At 43.9% G+C, this 16831-nt stretch overlaps 1 protein-coding gene across 10 annotated transcripts in view; it reads left to right on the top strand.

Annotated features, from left to right (window-relative positions):
• The window catches only part of STN1 (STN1 subunit of CST complex), a 63433-nt gene that overhangs the window by 36535 nt on the left and 10067 nt on the right, over positions 1-16831 (top strand). For 9 of the 10 annotated variants that reach the window (XM_019459338.2, XM_019459339.2, XM_019459340.2 and 6 more), the window contains one exon: positions 6517-7297. The exons of the other annotated variant lie outside the window; for it this stretch is intronic. In XM_019459338.2, coding sequence (XP_019314883.1) covers positions 6517-6674 — 158 coding nt within the window. In that variant the 3' untranslated portion in view covers positions 6675-7297. Of the gene's footprint in view, positions 1-6516; positions 7298-16831 lie in introns of those variants that run through there. 10 annotated transcript variants of the gene reach the window in all.

Here is a 16831-nt window from a genome sequence, read left to right as displayed (position 1 = left end):
ACCTGTGTACATGATCTTGGAATAGCTTGCACAGAGTTTGCAGGAGCCTAGGTGGGCAAAAAGGAACAGGTCCTCCAAATATCAGGGATCTGTGCTGTTTGCTGATTGTTGCTTCTGATCACAGAGTTGCAGACAAATGCAATTTGTTGCATTGTTGCACTTCCTCTTCCTCCCATTGTTGCAAGCCCTTCCCCCAAAAGCTGAAGTGACTTCTGAAGCACTTAAAGGGCTGGTGCCTTCCCCTCCCCCTCTTCACTTTTCTTTTTTCCCCTTTTGGGAGCCAGAAAAGAAAGACTAGGGCATTAAAAAGCAACTGCATATATGGGAAAAATCAGAAAGTGATTATACATGCCCAGGGAAAGATACAGGCTCAGAAAAAGACCTGAGACGACCTTAAGTTTATACCTGAGGCTGATCCTTGGCATAGAGACAGCCTATAATTTTAAAAAATAACGAAAAACGGGGGTGCCTGGCTGGCTCAGGCCAGCCAGAGGAGAGTGTGACTCTTGATCCCAGGGTTGGGTGTTTGCACCCCACATTGGGTGTAGAGATTATTTAAAAATAAAATCTTTTGGGGCACCTGGGTGGCTCAGTCGGTTAAGCGGCCGACTTCGGCTCAGGTCATGATCTCACAGTCCATGAGTTTGAGCCCCGCGTCAGGCTCTGTGCTGACAGCTCAGAGCCGGGAGCCTGTTTCAGATTCTGTGTCTCCCTCTCTCTCTGCCCCTCCCCTGTTCATGCTCTGTCTCTCTCTGTCTCAAAAATAAATAAACATTAAAAAAAATTTTTTTAAATAAAATCTTTTAAAAACTTAAAATTAAAAATAAATAAATAGCAAGACCCAGCAAATCCTAGGAGAAGGGGGAGAATCTGCCAGAGTTACCACATTATTGAATTCAGATGTCCAGTTTTCAACTAAAAATCACAAGGCATACACAAAAAAATAGGAAAATATAGCCCATTCAAAAGAAAAAAATAATCAACAGAAACTGTCCCTGAAAAAGCCATGATGGCAGATATGCTAGAGAAAAATTTAAAACAACTGGCCTAAAGATGTTCAAGGAACTAAAGAGAGAGATGGAGAAGGTCAAGAAAATGGTTGATAAACAAGATGGAAATCTAAGTAAGGAAATAGAAAACCTAGGAAGAAACCAGAAAGAAATTCTGGAGCTAGAAAGTACAATAACTGAAATGAAGACTTCACTATAGAGATTCAAAAGCAGAAGGAAGAGTCAACAAACTTGGAGTTAAAGAAAAGAGAGCAGAGCTTGAGAGACTTTCGGGACACCATCGAGTAGGCCAACATGTATTGTGGGAGTCCCAGAAGGAGAAGAGAGAGAATATTTGAAGAAATAGTGGCTGAAAACATCCTTAATTTGATGAAAGACATACATACAAACATCCAAGAAGCTCAGTGAACTCCCAAGTAAGATGAACTCAGAGAGACCCACACCAAAACATATCATAATCAAACTTTTGAAAGGCAAAGACAAATAGAGAATCTTGAAAGCAGCAAGAGAGAAGCAGCTTGTCACAGGGGCTCATCAGTAATATTTTCAGATTTCTTATCAGAAACTTTGGAGGCCAGAAGGTAGTGGGTTGATACATTCAAAGTTCTAAATGGAAAGTAAAAAAAAAAAGGTCAGTCAAGCAAAACTGTCCTTCAAAAGTGAGGGAGAAATTAAGACATTCTAAGATAAACAAAAGTCTTTGTTACCACTAGACCTGCTCTACAAGAAATGCTCAAGGGCATCTGACAGGGTGAAATGAAAGGACACTAGACAGTAACTCAAAGCCATATGGAGAAGTATCTCAATAAAGGTAAATACGTGGGCAGTTATAAAAGCTAGTATTATTGTAACAGTGGTTTATAACTTCACTTTTTGATTTCTGTATGATTTAAGAGGCTAATACATTGTTAAAAACAATGATTAGTCTACTTACCTTCTTGTAACTTTGGTTTTTAATTCCTCATTTTGTTTTCTATACAATTTAAGAGACTAATGAATTTAGAAGAATACTTAGTTTATGTTTTTGGCCACATAGTACATAGAGATGTGATTTTGTGACAAAAACTAAAACAAAGGCAGGGATAGAGCTGCAAAGGAGCAGAATTTTTCTGTGTTGAAGTTAAATTGGAATAAATTCAAATTAGGATGCAAAATGTAATCCCCATGGTAACCGTGAAGAAAATAGCTATAGAATATGGACAAAAGGAAATGAGAAAGGAATTTATTAAACTTTTTGTTCAAAAAAATCACCAAACTTTTTGTTCAAAAAAGTCACCTCGGGACGCCTGGGTGGCTCAGCTGGTTAAGCATCCAACTCTTGGTTTAGGCTCAAGTCATGATCTTGCGGTTCATGAGTTCAAGACCCACATTGAACTCTGCGCTGATGGTACAGAGCCTGCTTGGGATTGTGACTCTCCCTCTCTCTCTATCCCTATCCTGCTCATGCTCTCTCTCTCTCCAAATAAATAAATAAACATTAAAAATTTTTAAAAATCAGCTAAATACAAAAGAATTCAGTAATGCAGGAAATGAAGGACAAAAAGCTATAAGGCATTTAGAAAACAAATAGCAAAATGACAAAAGTAAGTCCTCCCCCCACCCACCAGCAGGACAGTAGTTTAAACCTAAATGGATTTAACTTTCCACTCAAAAGACAGATTGGCAGAATGGATTTAAAAACAAAACCATGATCCAACTGTATGCTGTCTACAAGAGACTCATTTTAGATCCAAAAACACAAATGGATTGAAAAGGCTGTGGGGCACCTGGGTGGCTCAGTGGGTTAAGCATCCGATTTTGGCTCAGGTCATGATCTCACAGTTTGGGGGTTTGAGTCCTGTATCAGGCTCTGTGCTAACAACTCAGAGCCTGGAGCCTGCTTTTGATTCCGTGTCTCCCTCTCTTTCTCTCTCTCCCCCTCCCCTACTCATGCTTTGTCTGTCTCTGTCTTTCAAAAATTAATGTTGAAAAAAAAAATGAAAGGCTGGAAAAAGATATCCTATGCAAATAAAAGTAATCAACAGAGAGCATGGATGGCTGTACTAACATCAAAACCAAGAAGTTTACAAGAGGCAAAGAAGGACATTATATATTATTAAAAGGTTCGGTACAGCAAGAAGATACATCAATTATAAACATTTATGTATCTAATGACAGGCCATCAAAATATATTGAGCAAAGTTGATTAAATTGAAAGGAGAAATAAACAGTTCTACAATAATAGTTGGAGACTTCAGTACCCTCCTCTTAATAATGGATAGAACAAGCAGGATAAGTAAGGAAAAAGAGGACCTAAACACCACAAGAAATCAAATATATCTAATAGACATACACAAAGCACCCTATCCAACAATAGAGTAGACATTCTTCTCAAGTGTACATGGGACATTTTCCACAATAGACCATATGTTAGGCCACTAGTTAAGTCTCAGTAGATTTTATTTTATTTTATTTTATTTTATTTTATTTTTTTTTTTTTAATTTTTTTTTAACGTTTATTTATTTTTGAGACAGAGAGAGACAGCGCATGAACGGGGGAGGGTCAGAGAGAGGGAGACACAGAATCCGAAACAGGCTCCAGGCTGTCAGCACAGAGCCCGACGCGGGGCTCGAACTCACGGACTGTGAGATCGTGACCTGAGCTGAAGTCGGCCGCTCAACCGACTGAGCCACCCAGGCGCCCCAAGTCTCAGTAGATTTTAAAAAGTTACCATACAAAGTATCTTCTCTGAGCACAGTGTGATGAACTTAGAAGTCAATGACCAAACTGGAAAATTTAACAAATTTGTGGAAACTAAACAGCACTCTTAACTAGTAGATCAAAGAAGAAATCACAAGGGAAATTAGAAAATTGCTAGTGATGAATGAAAATGAAAACACACCAAATTTAGGAGATGCATTGCTAAGGGGAACCTTATAGCTACAAACACTTAAAAAACAAGAGGGATCTCAAATCAAAACCCAACTTTTGACTAAGGAACTAGAAAAAGAACAGACTAAACTGAAAGCTAGCAGAAGAAAGGAAATAATGATAATTAGAGCAAAGATAAATAGAGAAATAGTGAAACCAAAAGTTGGTTGTTTAAAAAGAACAACAAAATTACCAAACCTTTAGCTGGAGGGACTAAGAAGAAAGAGAAAAGACTCAAATTGGTAAAATCAGAAAATGAAAATGACATTAGTATTGGTTCTACAGAAATAAAAAGGATTGTAAGAGAGTACCGTGAATAGTTGCACGCTAACAAACTGGATAACCAGATGAAATGGACAGGTTCCTGGAAACAAAACCTACCAAGACTAAATCACACAGAAATAGGAAATTGGAGTGGACCTATGACTAGTAAGGAGATTGAATCAGTAACTAAAAGTCTACCAACAAAGTAAAGGTCTGGACCTGATGGCTTTACTGGTGAATTCTGCCAGACACTTAAAGAAAAACTAATACCAGTCCTTCTCCCCATGTGACTTGAAGGTCACTTTGTGAGCAGCCTTCCCAGACAACACCCAGACAGCAGCATGGCCCTTCTAAAGAAATAGTTTAAGGCCTTCAGGGCAGTCAACATCACTGCTTATGGCCCCACGTGTCTCTATAAGTCCTCTTGAGCCCTGAGCTTGGGCATCCAGGCCCTGCAAAGATAGATTAAAATCCAAGAAGTGGTGAAGTTCCTAGTGCTTCCTCTCTGCTGTGTACAGGCCCACTTTCCACCCTCCATCATCACCCTTCTCAGGAATAGCTGAAGCATCAGGTTTAGAGCAGGGACTAGGTTATGTGCATCTTCATAGGTCATGGAGATGATGACTGAGTCCTAGTAATTCCTATGTAGGAAGCACCTACCACAGGTCTCCTTTCATTCCCACAACCACTGAGGAAGTAGGTGATTTTTCTTCCCATCTTACAGGTGAGGAGACAGACCCAGAATAATGAACCACTCTGCCCCAGACAGAGCCAGGACTTGAGTTCGGGTCTGCTGGACTCCGGAGTCAGCTCTCCATCTACCACTTGCTCTTCCTTGCTTAGCACTACACACATAGTAGATGTTCCAGAAATCTTTAGCAAATGAATGTTGAAGAAACAGCCTGGAAAGCAGTGGAAGATGGCAAATTTTTCAACAGTAACCCCAACTGGGAGAAGTAATGAGTTGACAGAGCCACTAGAGGTCAGAATTTAGCAAGTCTTTGTTAGCTTAGGGGCACCGCTTGTGAAATTCTTGTAGAGCTACAAAGGATCTCAGAGGTTCCCTCACCCCCTTCTTAGTTCCCCTCCCTGTTGGTGAGAAAATGGGTTCAGATGCTATGAGTTGCCCAAGGCCATAGAGGTGTGCCAACTCCCAAACCATGCCTTTGCCCAACACTATGATACCTCTTTAATCACCTTCCTGGAGCCTAAAGCATTTTGTTCTCTGAAAACAACATTCAGTGACCATATGGAGCAGCTTGTGTGCCAGATGCTGGGGACACAACAGTGAGAGGCCAAGCCTGGCCCCGCACGGGGCATTAAGTGAATCTGGGGAAAGTTTGTTTTCGATAATGGGGTTTGACTTTGACTCAGAATTACAAATGTATTTTACATCATGACCTAGTACATTATACACACACACACACACACACACACACACACACACACACACACACAAAGCTATATATAATATGTGTGTGTATATATATATATATATATAATATACATATTATATATTTAGTATAAAGTTTCACAAAATAATACATATGCTATAATGCAGTACATTTTATAATTTCCTATACCCGTCTCTCTTAATCGCAACCCATTAAGTTGATTTCGGGATCCTCTAATGGTCACAACTTCACCGTGTGTTCCACTACTCTAAATCATTGGTTTCAAATAGGAAAGAGGCTCCTAACCCTGAACTTTTTTCCTGGTGTACAAAATGGTCTTGGATTTTTTGGGGGTGGAGGGTAAGGGATTACTAGAACACAACCATGATAGACAGGACTGCTTGGAAGCCTAGGCAAAGAAGAAAGAGAACAGACCATGGTGTTCTCCATGGTGTAACATCAGTCGGGATGAGTATTGCTTACCTGTGATCTCCAGCAGGCAGGGAAAGAATACAGAGGCTGCTGTAAGCCAGCTCTCCTGTCAGTCTCCAGAGGGCTCCCACCTGGGAAGCTTGGGGGGGGGGGGGTCGGCAAAAAATTGCACTAGAGAAAAAAGATGAGCAAACACTAGAAATCCATTAGGTTCTGGATAACAAGTGATTGATTAGGAATCGTTGAAGGTTGAAGGCCTGAGCTGAGCAATGGGTCCACGTCACCGTCGTGAAGTTAGGGGCCCCAGAACAGGGTTTTTGTTTTGTTTTTGCTGATAATCTAAACCAGTACATCTCCAACCCTAATGTGCGTGCGGATCTTGTTAAAACGCAGGTTCTGACTCAGGATCCGTGGAAAAGGACTTCAACTCAGAGGGGGAGGACGGAGGAGCGGGAGGAGGGTCTGACAGGTGTGCCAAGCTTAGCCAACTGCCTTTTTCCTGCAGACATAGAGAAGGGCTGCCACTTCCAGCACATCTTGGCCTGTGCTCGCCTGAGCGTCAGCCCGCGCCTGAGCGAAGCTGTGCTGCAGCAAGTGCTGGAGCTCCTGGAGGACCAGAGTGACATCATCAGCACCATGGAGCACTACTACACAGCGTTCTGAGGAGCCGCCGGCAGATGGCGTGGGCGGAGCCGGGCCGAGGAAGAGGAAGACCGGGCGGCAATCACTCCCAGGCTCTGATTTTAAACATCACGCAGAGGCTGATAGGTCTGGTGGCAGTTACCTCCTAAGAAACTATGAAATATAGTCATTTAAGGAACGCAATTGGGCATAAATTCTGTAGGCTGCCCTCTCGCTGCTGTATCCTTGGGATAAAGTCACTTCTGTCTCCGCCGTGACATAGACGGAAACCTGTCCTGTCGACCTCCTGACTGGACCGGGCGTTGCTCTTGGAGCAGAAGGGGAGGAAACGGTGTTGGCGGCTGAATCGGGGTACATGTGGCTTGAGGCCCTATCAGGGTAAAGGAATGTCACGTGGTAAAGTGAACTGAAGAGCATATAGCCAGAGCACACAGATCTAAAACCTTTTCGAACTTCAGACCATCAGCTACATTCTTGTAGGCCTCTCCCAGTGGTTAAGAACCTAATGTAGGGGACTTATTCTTGGATGAGTATCACTCACCTATGATTGCCAAGGGTCAAGTACCAGTGGTGGGTCCTGAGCCCTCGGATGAATGGTGTTTACAGACCCACCCAGAGACGGGAATAAATGGATCTAAGGCATGGCTCTGTGTTGGTCATTTTCCTTACTTTCCTTCTGAATCAAAAGATGTCTCAGTACATTTCCTTAACACTTTGAGGACATACGTGACTAAATACATTGTCCTTTAACACCCTGAAGTCCTTAGAGGCTCTCAGCCAAATGCCTGGCTGGTAGATGTGACTCTCAAGGTTACTGTTGAACGCACAGGGCGTCCCGACACCATCCAGATGAACACTCTGTTTGTGCCCAGACAGGTGGTGGAATCTGAGGTATGTAGCAGGCTTGTTCTAACAGCTAAATGACAAATCGACAAACGCAGCCAGCAAAAAAAAAATGAAGTGTCAGGAAAGATTTGGAGTTAATTACAGTCGTTTCAAAGAGGCACATCTGCCTTCGTCTGCTGCCTTTGCTCTTGACGTAACAAGCTCTTAGTGGCTCTGCTGCAGAGCCCGCAGGCCTCCAGAGTCGTTCTGCTGTATGTGGAAATGCAGTGGTTTTAATACTCACAAGTCGGCTGCAGTTTCATATGTCAGGCTGAGGGCTAGGACCAACAGATTGCTTCCTGTTGTGGACTTTCTGACTTGACCCAAACATCTGCCATATTTCTAACAGCCGTTTACCCAGATGGCTGCCCTGTGTCCTCTGTGCATTCAGAAGCTTCCCATAGAACGGGGTCTGCCTGGAATAACATCCCAGTGGTTCTTCCTGATAGCAGCGGATGTTCCGTATTGAATACATCTCAGATTATCAGGGCTGCCCAGGAAGGAGTCTGAACCAGCAGCGCATTTCCAGGATTTATCCCAAGGAGATGATCGCACAGGTGTGAAAGGATGAACACACAAGATTCCCATTGCTGTGTAATTCAGAGTTCTACAACTGGGAAAAATATCCATAGGAAAAAGTTAATTATGATATGTGTACACAGTGAAACACTGTGCAGCCATTAAATGATGGAGTAGACAGATCCTTTTGCCGTGGAGCACTCTTCCCAAGAAAACTGAGGTACAGGTCTGTTTACAGAGTATATTACAATTGACCCGTATGTGTATGTCTGTACATCTGCATAAATGTGGCATATGTATGCACGTACATACAGTTGATCACCCCCCCCCCCCCCCACCGCCCAAAATACTTTCTGCACTTGGCTTTCAGGACACCACACTCTGGGTGCTCTTTCTCAGTCTCCTTTTCATGGTCTTCCATGTCCCCAGGGGCTCAGGGTTCAGTCCCAGAGCTCATTCCTGTACAGCTTGCCCCCTTGGAGATGTGAAGCAGTCGTGTGGCTCAGAACATCCATATGCTGACAGGCTCTCCAATTTACATCCAGTTAAGACCTCTTCTGAACTCCAGACCCCTGCATTCAGTTTCCTGTTGACATCCCCACTGAGGTGTCTAACAGCTGTCACGAACCCCTGCCCAAAGCCAGGCACCTGATCACCCCTGACTGAAGACTTGCTCCTTCTGAAGTTTTGCCTGATTCAGAAAAAGGCAGCCCCATCTTTCCAGTTGCCTAGGCCAAACCCATTGACTTTTTCTCTTTCTCTCACATTCCACCTCCAACCTGCCTACCAGTTACATTGGCACTACCTTCAAGGTATTTCTAGAATCTAACTGCTCCTCACGGCTCCACTGCTACCACTTGGAGCATTGCAGGTGCCTCCTGACTCGACTCCCTGCTTCCGCCCCGGCCCCCCTTTAGTTCACTTAGCACACAGCAGCCAGAGCCATCTGTTAAAACTGAAGCCAGATTCTGTCCTCCTCTGCTCCAGCTCTCCATGACTCTGTTGGTCTCACTCTAGGTAGGACCTCAGGGCATCCCAGTATCAACAAGGAGCTGCTCTGCCTGGCCTCCTCTCCGAATTCCTCCCTCCCCCTCCCCCCTGCACCCACACTGCTCAGCTTCATAGGCCTGCCTCACTGTTCCTCACACCCCAGGGACATTCCTGCCTTAGGGCCTTCGTGCTTGTTTCTTCTGCCGGGAATGTTCCTCACCCAGATAACCATGTGATGGCCTTCTTCCCTCCCCTCCTTTAGGTCTTTGCTTGGGTGTCCCCTTCTCCCTTGGGCCTGTCCTTGATCCCTCTTTTGCTAATCACAACCAGCCCCTTCTCCCTCCTTCCCAGGACTCTTCAGTACTTCTTCTCCATGGTACTTGTCACCACATAACACGTGCCATGTTTCTCACTTGCTTTGTTTATGATCTGTCTCCCTAACAGCAGAAATGCTCCCTGAAGGCAGGACTCTTTCTCTATTTTGTTAACTGTTCTGTCCTCTGCACCTGGAGCAGTGCCTGGCAATACCACTCCTGTGTACGTGTCTGGCTGCCTTCTACCTGCAAATATCTTCCTTTCTTTCCTGGGGCGGGGCAGGGCGGGGCGGGGGGAGGGGGGCTTTCTCCAATGTCTTGGAAGGCTGTTCAGGCTGGAAGTGTTCAGAATTAAACCCACTGGGAGCAGCCTCATCCAGCTCCCTTGCTCTTCAAATGAGATCTCTGAGGCACGTGTTCTACACCATTTTCTAGAGTTTCTCTGTGGGATTAATCTCCATCCACCCACAGAAGCAGCTAACTTGATAGCCACCCTTAATTGCCTGCCTTACCCTCCCTGTCTTCCCCACCCCCCCCCTTACTATTTGCTGCACCTCCCAAATGAACTGCTTCCTCTCCAGTCCTTGTCTCACAGTCAGCTTCTCGTGGAGCACAAATTAACATCATGTTCTCAAGTCTATTTGAGAACTGCTGCATGAATAGTTATACATATCAAGCAGAGATCCCTGGAAAAACCAAAGTGACCCATTGTTAACCTCCAAAAGGGTGAGATAGATGCTTTTTAACCACATATCTACATTTGATATTTTTACAATTAGCAAGTGTCATTTCTACAAAAATAATAAAGCTCTTTCTCACTCCCCACCCCACACTCACCTGAATCACAAGTGAACCTGGAATCAGATAGACCTTATATCCCACAGCAACATAAGAACTCGGAGAAGATGAGGGAAGCCCTTGGAAAGTTCTCTGGGGCTAACTACAGTTGGGTCACTGCTCCTGCACTGAAGAGGCACCAGAGGGTTCCCCGGAAGAAGAGGGAAACCCAGCAAACATCCTGGCTCTCACACTGTGCACGATCCAGGAGGCACAAACGCTGCATATAGTTTATATAAGCAAGAAGACAAATAGTGCTACTGTCTGGTTAAGGGTTTGTTTGAAGCTCCATGATTCTCTCCATCTGGTAAGCTACCAGTGCTTCTCATCCTTAAAAGACACTTCTTTCTAATTATTTTCCCCTCTGATAGTGTGCCAGGACACTGGCCGAGAGAAAGCCAAGTGGAAAGAAGTCTATTCAGTGATGGGGAACCCGACCGAGACTGTGTGCCAAGGATTGAAACCAAGCAAACTTGTAATTTTCCACTGGAGAAAGCATCCACACTTCTTATTTGTGTGGTTTCTTCTCTACAAGTGGCCTCGACAGCAGTTCCCCAAAGAAGCACCTCATTGTTTCCTTACTAGATCAATGTGATGCATTCGGGCAGACTCAGAAAGATGGAGACGAAGCTGGCAGTAGGTGCTGGGAGGAGAGGGGGACCGTCCCAAAGGGAAATGGTGCCCACGGATGAAGAAACTAGTAGTCAGATTCTTATTTGTGTGACAGTCTACTCTAAAGGCAAGCCCAAACTCCCACAGAAGTGAGTTTTTATATGGTACAGAATTTTTTTAAAATACAGCCTATTTTTATTGAAGTTTTATTAAGTAAACCCAAACAGGTAAGTCGCAGCACACAAGGCTGTGCCCACAAGAGTTCTAAATCAGACCCCAAATTCCTGAAGAGACCAAAGTCTTTCCCTGTATGGCAAATTAAAGTGATAGGCTTTCATCTTGGAAAATGAAGAGAGGAATGTTGAGGACCACATGATAGTTTTTTAAATAGTAAAGTGATGTGTCATTAATTCACACTGCTTTGGTGAAGAGTTTATGTAAATTAGTGAAAAATCGGGAAATAGTACTATTCTACTTAAATCTATTTAAATCATTCAGTGTTCTGAATGACATCTGAATTACTGTGAGGGAATCGGTTGGCTGCTCTTAGAAAACCTGACTTAATGAATAAATCGCTTTAATTATGTATCATTTAAATTATCATGTGTCACGTATTGTTTAATACTATTAGGTGATTTTAAAGTACTTGAACTTAAGAGATTTGAATGCATGTCCACTCAAAAATGTCGATGTCAATGTCGACAAAACTATTATTATTCCTAATAACCAAGAAGTGAAAAGCAACCCAAATGTCCATCAAGTGATGAATGGATAAACAAATGTATATGCATACGATGGAGTGTTATTCAGCCACACAAAGGAATGAAGTTCTGACACATACACTACATGGATGAGCCTTGACAACAGTATGCTAAGTGAAAGACGCCAGATACAAGAGACCACTTGTTGTATGATTCCACTTATATGGAGTGTCTAGAATAGGTAAACCCATAGAGAAAAAAATAGGTAGTGGTTGCTAGGGCATGGGGGAAGGAGAGGATTGGATAGTACAGGATTTCCTTTTGGGGTGATAGAAGTGTTCTGGGATTAAGATAGTGGTGATATTTGCACAACCCTGTGAATATACTCCAAACCACTGAACTGTGGGTTAGGTTGGGATTCCTCACAGCATGGTGACTGAGTTCCAGAGGCAGGCCTCCCAAGAGAGCAAGCACAACCCTCACAGAAGCTGTATGGCCATTTGAGAAGCCACTCGGTGTCACTTCCATAGTGTTCTTATTGTCAAAGCTGTCAGAGTCCTACCCAGGTTCCAGAGAAGGTGAATAAACCACCTCCTGGCGGGGAGTTACAAGGTTCTGGAAGGGCATGTAGAGCAAGGAATATTGCTCTGGCCATTTTTGGAAAGCACAATCTCTCACAGACATGTTTCCAAGCTTTTATGTGCATACAGCCTCATTCTTTAGGAAAAAAAAATTTTTTTTATAGCAGTAAGTACAAAGAATGGGGGAAAATGATCTACCACTACCCAGGTACTTTATTTTCTTTTTGAGATTATATGTATATTGTTAGAAAAATAATGATGTTAATATTTTGCCTTTTCTTCCAGAAAAAAATTTTATGGTAGCAATAAAAAAATTTTTTTTTAATGTTTATTTATTTTTGAGACAGAGAGGGAGACAGAGCGTGAGGAGGGGAGGGGCAGAGAGAAAGGGAGACAGAATCTGAAGCAGGCTCCAGGCTCCAAGCTGCCAGCACAGAGCCCGATGCGGGACTTGAACTCAAGAACCGTGAGATCATGGCCTGAGCTGAAGTCAGACGCTCAACTGACTGAGTCACCGAGGTGCCCCAGACCACACTTTTAAATGGTCACAAAATTCCATTGTGTAGCTGTCCCTTAATGTATTTAACCATACTTCTATTGAGGAACATTTAACCGATTTCCAGTTTGTGTCTATTGCCACCATTTCTGCAGGAGACATCCTTTTATATTTTTCCTTTCTTGCCAAACATTTGTAAGTGTATTTGTTTGGCAAATTTTTAGTAATGCAAGTGCTAGGAAATAGGGCATGAGCATTTAAGAATTTGAATAGGCAATGACAAATTACCCACTGAAATCTATTAATACTCCTATCAAGATTTCAGAGTCTACTGTTTGCATGCCAGCTCACCCATAATTTGTACTATCCATGTTTTTTTTTTTTTCTTTTTAAGTTTATTTATTTAGTTTTGAGAGAAAGGAAGAAAGAATCCCAAACAGGCTCCGCACTGTCAGCACACAGAGTCCAATGTGGGGCTCGAACTCACAAACCATGAGATCATGATCTGAGCTGAAATCAAGAGTTGGACGCTTAACTGACTAAGCCACCCAGGTGCCCCAGTACTATCCATGGTTTTAACCACCAACCAATAGGTTAAAATAATTTCTGGGTTGTGTTTGAGTTTATATTTTCTTAGGCATGAATGGTGTTGAGCATTTGTCACTATGGGCAACCTAACGACAGATGCAGTTCTGCCCTGGACAGTAGCGATGGCTCAGAATGGCCCTGGTCCTATGTCCTGCAGTGGTATCAGCTACAGAACCAGCCTCGAGGTCTGCTGCCGAGGTCCTAGTTAATGCAAAGCTGGAATAAACATCCAGAAGAACTCAAACCTCAACATTGCCATTTTGCTAGTTCAAGTGCTTGGTCAGATGCCTGCCCAAATAAAATATATACTAATACGTAAAGGCAGCAATCTTTCTGAAACCAGTCCCATATTATTGATGCAGATCTCTCATAGACCAGATGCCATTCAGCTCTAGTTCACTGACACTGTCCTCAGATTAATTTGAAAATTAAGGTTTCTTTTAAGAAAGTGCTAATTAAGTGGAGAAGACAGCTTTAGGAATAGGAATGGTTTTAATGCCACTTCTGCTTTAATCGACATTGCATCATTATTGTGATAAGGTGATGCTTGCATTTTCATCTTGGGGTTTGCTACAATTAATTGGGGCACTGGGTAACAACCCTTTTGATAATCTTGTTGCCTAGAAAGTGCTTCCTCAGGGGGAAGGTTTTTTTTTGTTTTTTTTTTTTTTTGTTCTGAGGACAGTCAGTGAATGGGGGAAATAAATTAGGGGTGAGGACAGACTATCCTTCCTTTTTTTCTCTCTCTCTACTTTAGAGCAGAGCAATGGTGGCATCTCCTAAGCTGTGATGTGTGGCACAATTGACTTGTGATAAATACTGAATTTCGTGATGTACAGAAATTTGTGAGTGATTAGTTTATTCTAATATAAATTAGGTGGCAGGATAATATATTGAGCTGTTAGCACGGGAGTTTGTTTTTCCTGTATTTTAGTTCTTCTTTTGGTGCAGGAAGCCAGCCTTGCCTCAGGCAGGTTTGGTTTGAGGGCCAAATGCAGAAGTTGTTTGTGCAGAAAACTGGCTTAGGTTTTCTGGAAGCTTGGAGCCTGGGAGGGATTGGACATTAGTGGACTCCAGGCATTGCAGGCCGAAATGTGTCCCCTACAGTGCCTGAGGCAGGTGGGCAGGATGGCAGGACTTCTATGGAGAGGCTTTGCAGTGTCTCTCTGAGACTTAGAGCCTTGGCCTAGGGTTCCCAGCTTTAGCCAAGATTCCCAAGCTTGGAACGGAAGCTGTGCAAGCCTCCTTCTCTGCAGAGACAGCCCAGGGATACCGGCAGAAGACTTGTTCTCAGGAGAAGAGTGGACTCATCTCCATTTTCCAGGCCTTCCTAACCTCCTGGACTTGGACGCATCCCCAGGGAAGGAGAGAGCCTGCTGCACGTGCTGCCACCAGTATTGTTTTCCTGCCAGCTGGGAGGATGTGGTCTCCAAGCCCAAGGTAACTTGAAATAAAGAAAGGAGTAGGATGAGTCTCACTTACATGAGTTTTGGGAGTAAGATTCATATAGCCACTACAAGGATAATATATTCAAGGCAAATCTTAGAACAAGTTCATGTTCCCACCCACTTATAGTCCAGAATGGCCTCTTGAGTGGGAAAGAGAGGATGTCACAGTACAGTTGCAGGGAAATGGCTCAGGAGCCCTCCACAGAAGCATGCTGCCTATGAAAACCGCCTGTCCTGCGTCCTGCAGAAACCATTGGAAATCACCTTCTCCAAGGACGGGGGAGAGAACTTGTGGAAAGAGTTTGTTAACCTTTCCTCAGTGGGGTCAGCTTATCGTGAATGGAAAATATCACCCTATCCTGCAGCCACCATACATGCCAACTGGCCAGAGATGGCCCGGCCCACAGGCAAGTGAGCAAGCAGAATCTAACTTGGGAGAAGGGCCCCAACCACCAGAGCAGTGAACCTTCTCCCAACATGAAGAAGCTTGCAAAGGCCTTACTCATTCGAACAGCCAGCCCAGCCCAGCCCAGCGCCCCAGGAGGAGTCAGCAGACTGCCTGTGCCTGTGGTTTCTGTCCCGTCCTGGCTTGCCTTGACCCAGCGGAGGGCAACACATGGAATCACCCTCCTGGAAATGACAGCTGGCTTGGGAATGCTGGTGTCAGCACAAGCTGAAACCTCGTCAGGGCAAGCCCGAGAGCAGGATGGGATCTGCTTTTTCTGTCCATTTGCTGTAGACTCAGGCAACCGGGGAAAATGGGAGGTGGGCAGCTTATGAACCTACAGCCTGCTGAGTTCTGGTTATGTTTCCATAGGGCCAGAGACTTTCCTAGACTTAATTGTTGTCATGTGTTTCCTCAGAGGGTGTCCATATCACAGATACATGGAGCAGACCCAGCAGTAGGCTCAGAGTGGTGCTTAATAAATGCATAAATGGGTGGGCACTTATTGAGTGCCAGCTGTATGCAAGGCATCGTGCCAGGTATAGATGGGTATGCCAAGACAAAACTCCACCCCTGTCTTTAGAGAACTTTCAATCAAGTGGGTCATAAGCACATGCCTACATTACTTATAACCATGGATGCAAACGTGTTTTGTTTGACCTTCAGAGTTTTAATATTTTTACAAACACACAAAAAAATTGGCTGCCATCTGTATTAAAAAAAAAGGTTGTGTGTGTGTGTGTGTGTGTGTGTGTGTGTGTGTGTGTGTGTTTGTGTGTATGTCTGAAAGGCTACAGAAGCAACTGGGTAACAGAGGTGGCTCTTCAGTTAGGGAATTGGGGCCAGGAGAGGGCAGGAGACTGACTGCAATGTTTTATAAATTTTTTAATATGAAAATGTAATAACTCTAAAAATAAACAAAATGGATGGGGGAATGCCTTAGATTTCTGGCTTTTCTTGACAACTCAATTTCTGCCAATACTGGGAACAGTCTGAAAACAGTGTGTGGGTAGAGGGAAGGGGCAGCACTAAAGGATTTTAAGCTGCAAGCTGGCATCAGATTTACATTTTGGAAAGAATATTTTGGTAGCAGAGTGGGGAGCATTGCATGAGGGCAAGCTCAAGGACAGGTAGGCCAGAGAGCAAGTGTGCAGCAGGCCTCAGAGGAAGGATAGTGAGGACCCGACTGGGACAGTGGTAGGCGGACAGATGTCAGAGACATTAATGAAGTAGAACTGAGATGGGTAACCAGTTCAGGGGTGAAGGAAAGTGGAAATGAGCAGGGCAACTCCCAGGTTCTGCCAGACAGACCACGGTATGTGCCACAAGAGTTTGAGACCAAGGGAAGGGAAAGGCAGCCCAGCAGATCTGTGGGCCTTTTGAACTGGAGACAGCAGAAATGCTCAAAGAATGTATCTCCTAAGATGCAAGGCCCACACAGGAAAGAAATGCACTCTCACGGGTAATTTCTCTGTTCCAGGGACCAAGAGTGTCTCAGTGATTTACTCAGTGATTTACGGCCTCTGGAGAACACAGCATGGGATAACTGGAATTTCAGGCAAACTTAATGCTTGTGGCTTAAAAGGCAAAGAAGCACCAACTGAGAAGTCACTGAAATCATATTCCTTCAGGGAATGGATTTTCTTGGATCTGGGTGCATCCTTTACAGCTTTATTAGTCATTGCTAAAGCCCTTTTTGGGTCGCAAAGCTGCCAGCAGGGTGCTAGGAGGGATATAATTACCTTGAGCAACAGGCTCCAAA

This window comes from Panthera pardus, unplaced genomic scaffold (genome assembly GCF_024362965.1).
Source record: "Panthera pardus isolate Hobbes unplaced genomic scaffold, ASM2436296v1 HiC_scaffold_22, whole genome shotgun sequence".
In the NCBI taxonomy this organism is placed as follows: domain Eukaryota; kingdom Metazoa; phylum Chordata; class Mammalia; order Carnivora; family Felidae; genus Panthera; species Panthera pardus.
The sequence above is the reverse complement of the archived record's forward strand: the minus strand, read 5'-3'. Positions and strand labels throughout refer to the sequence as shown.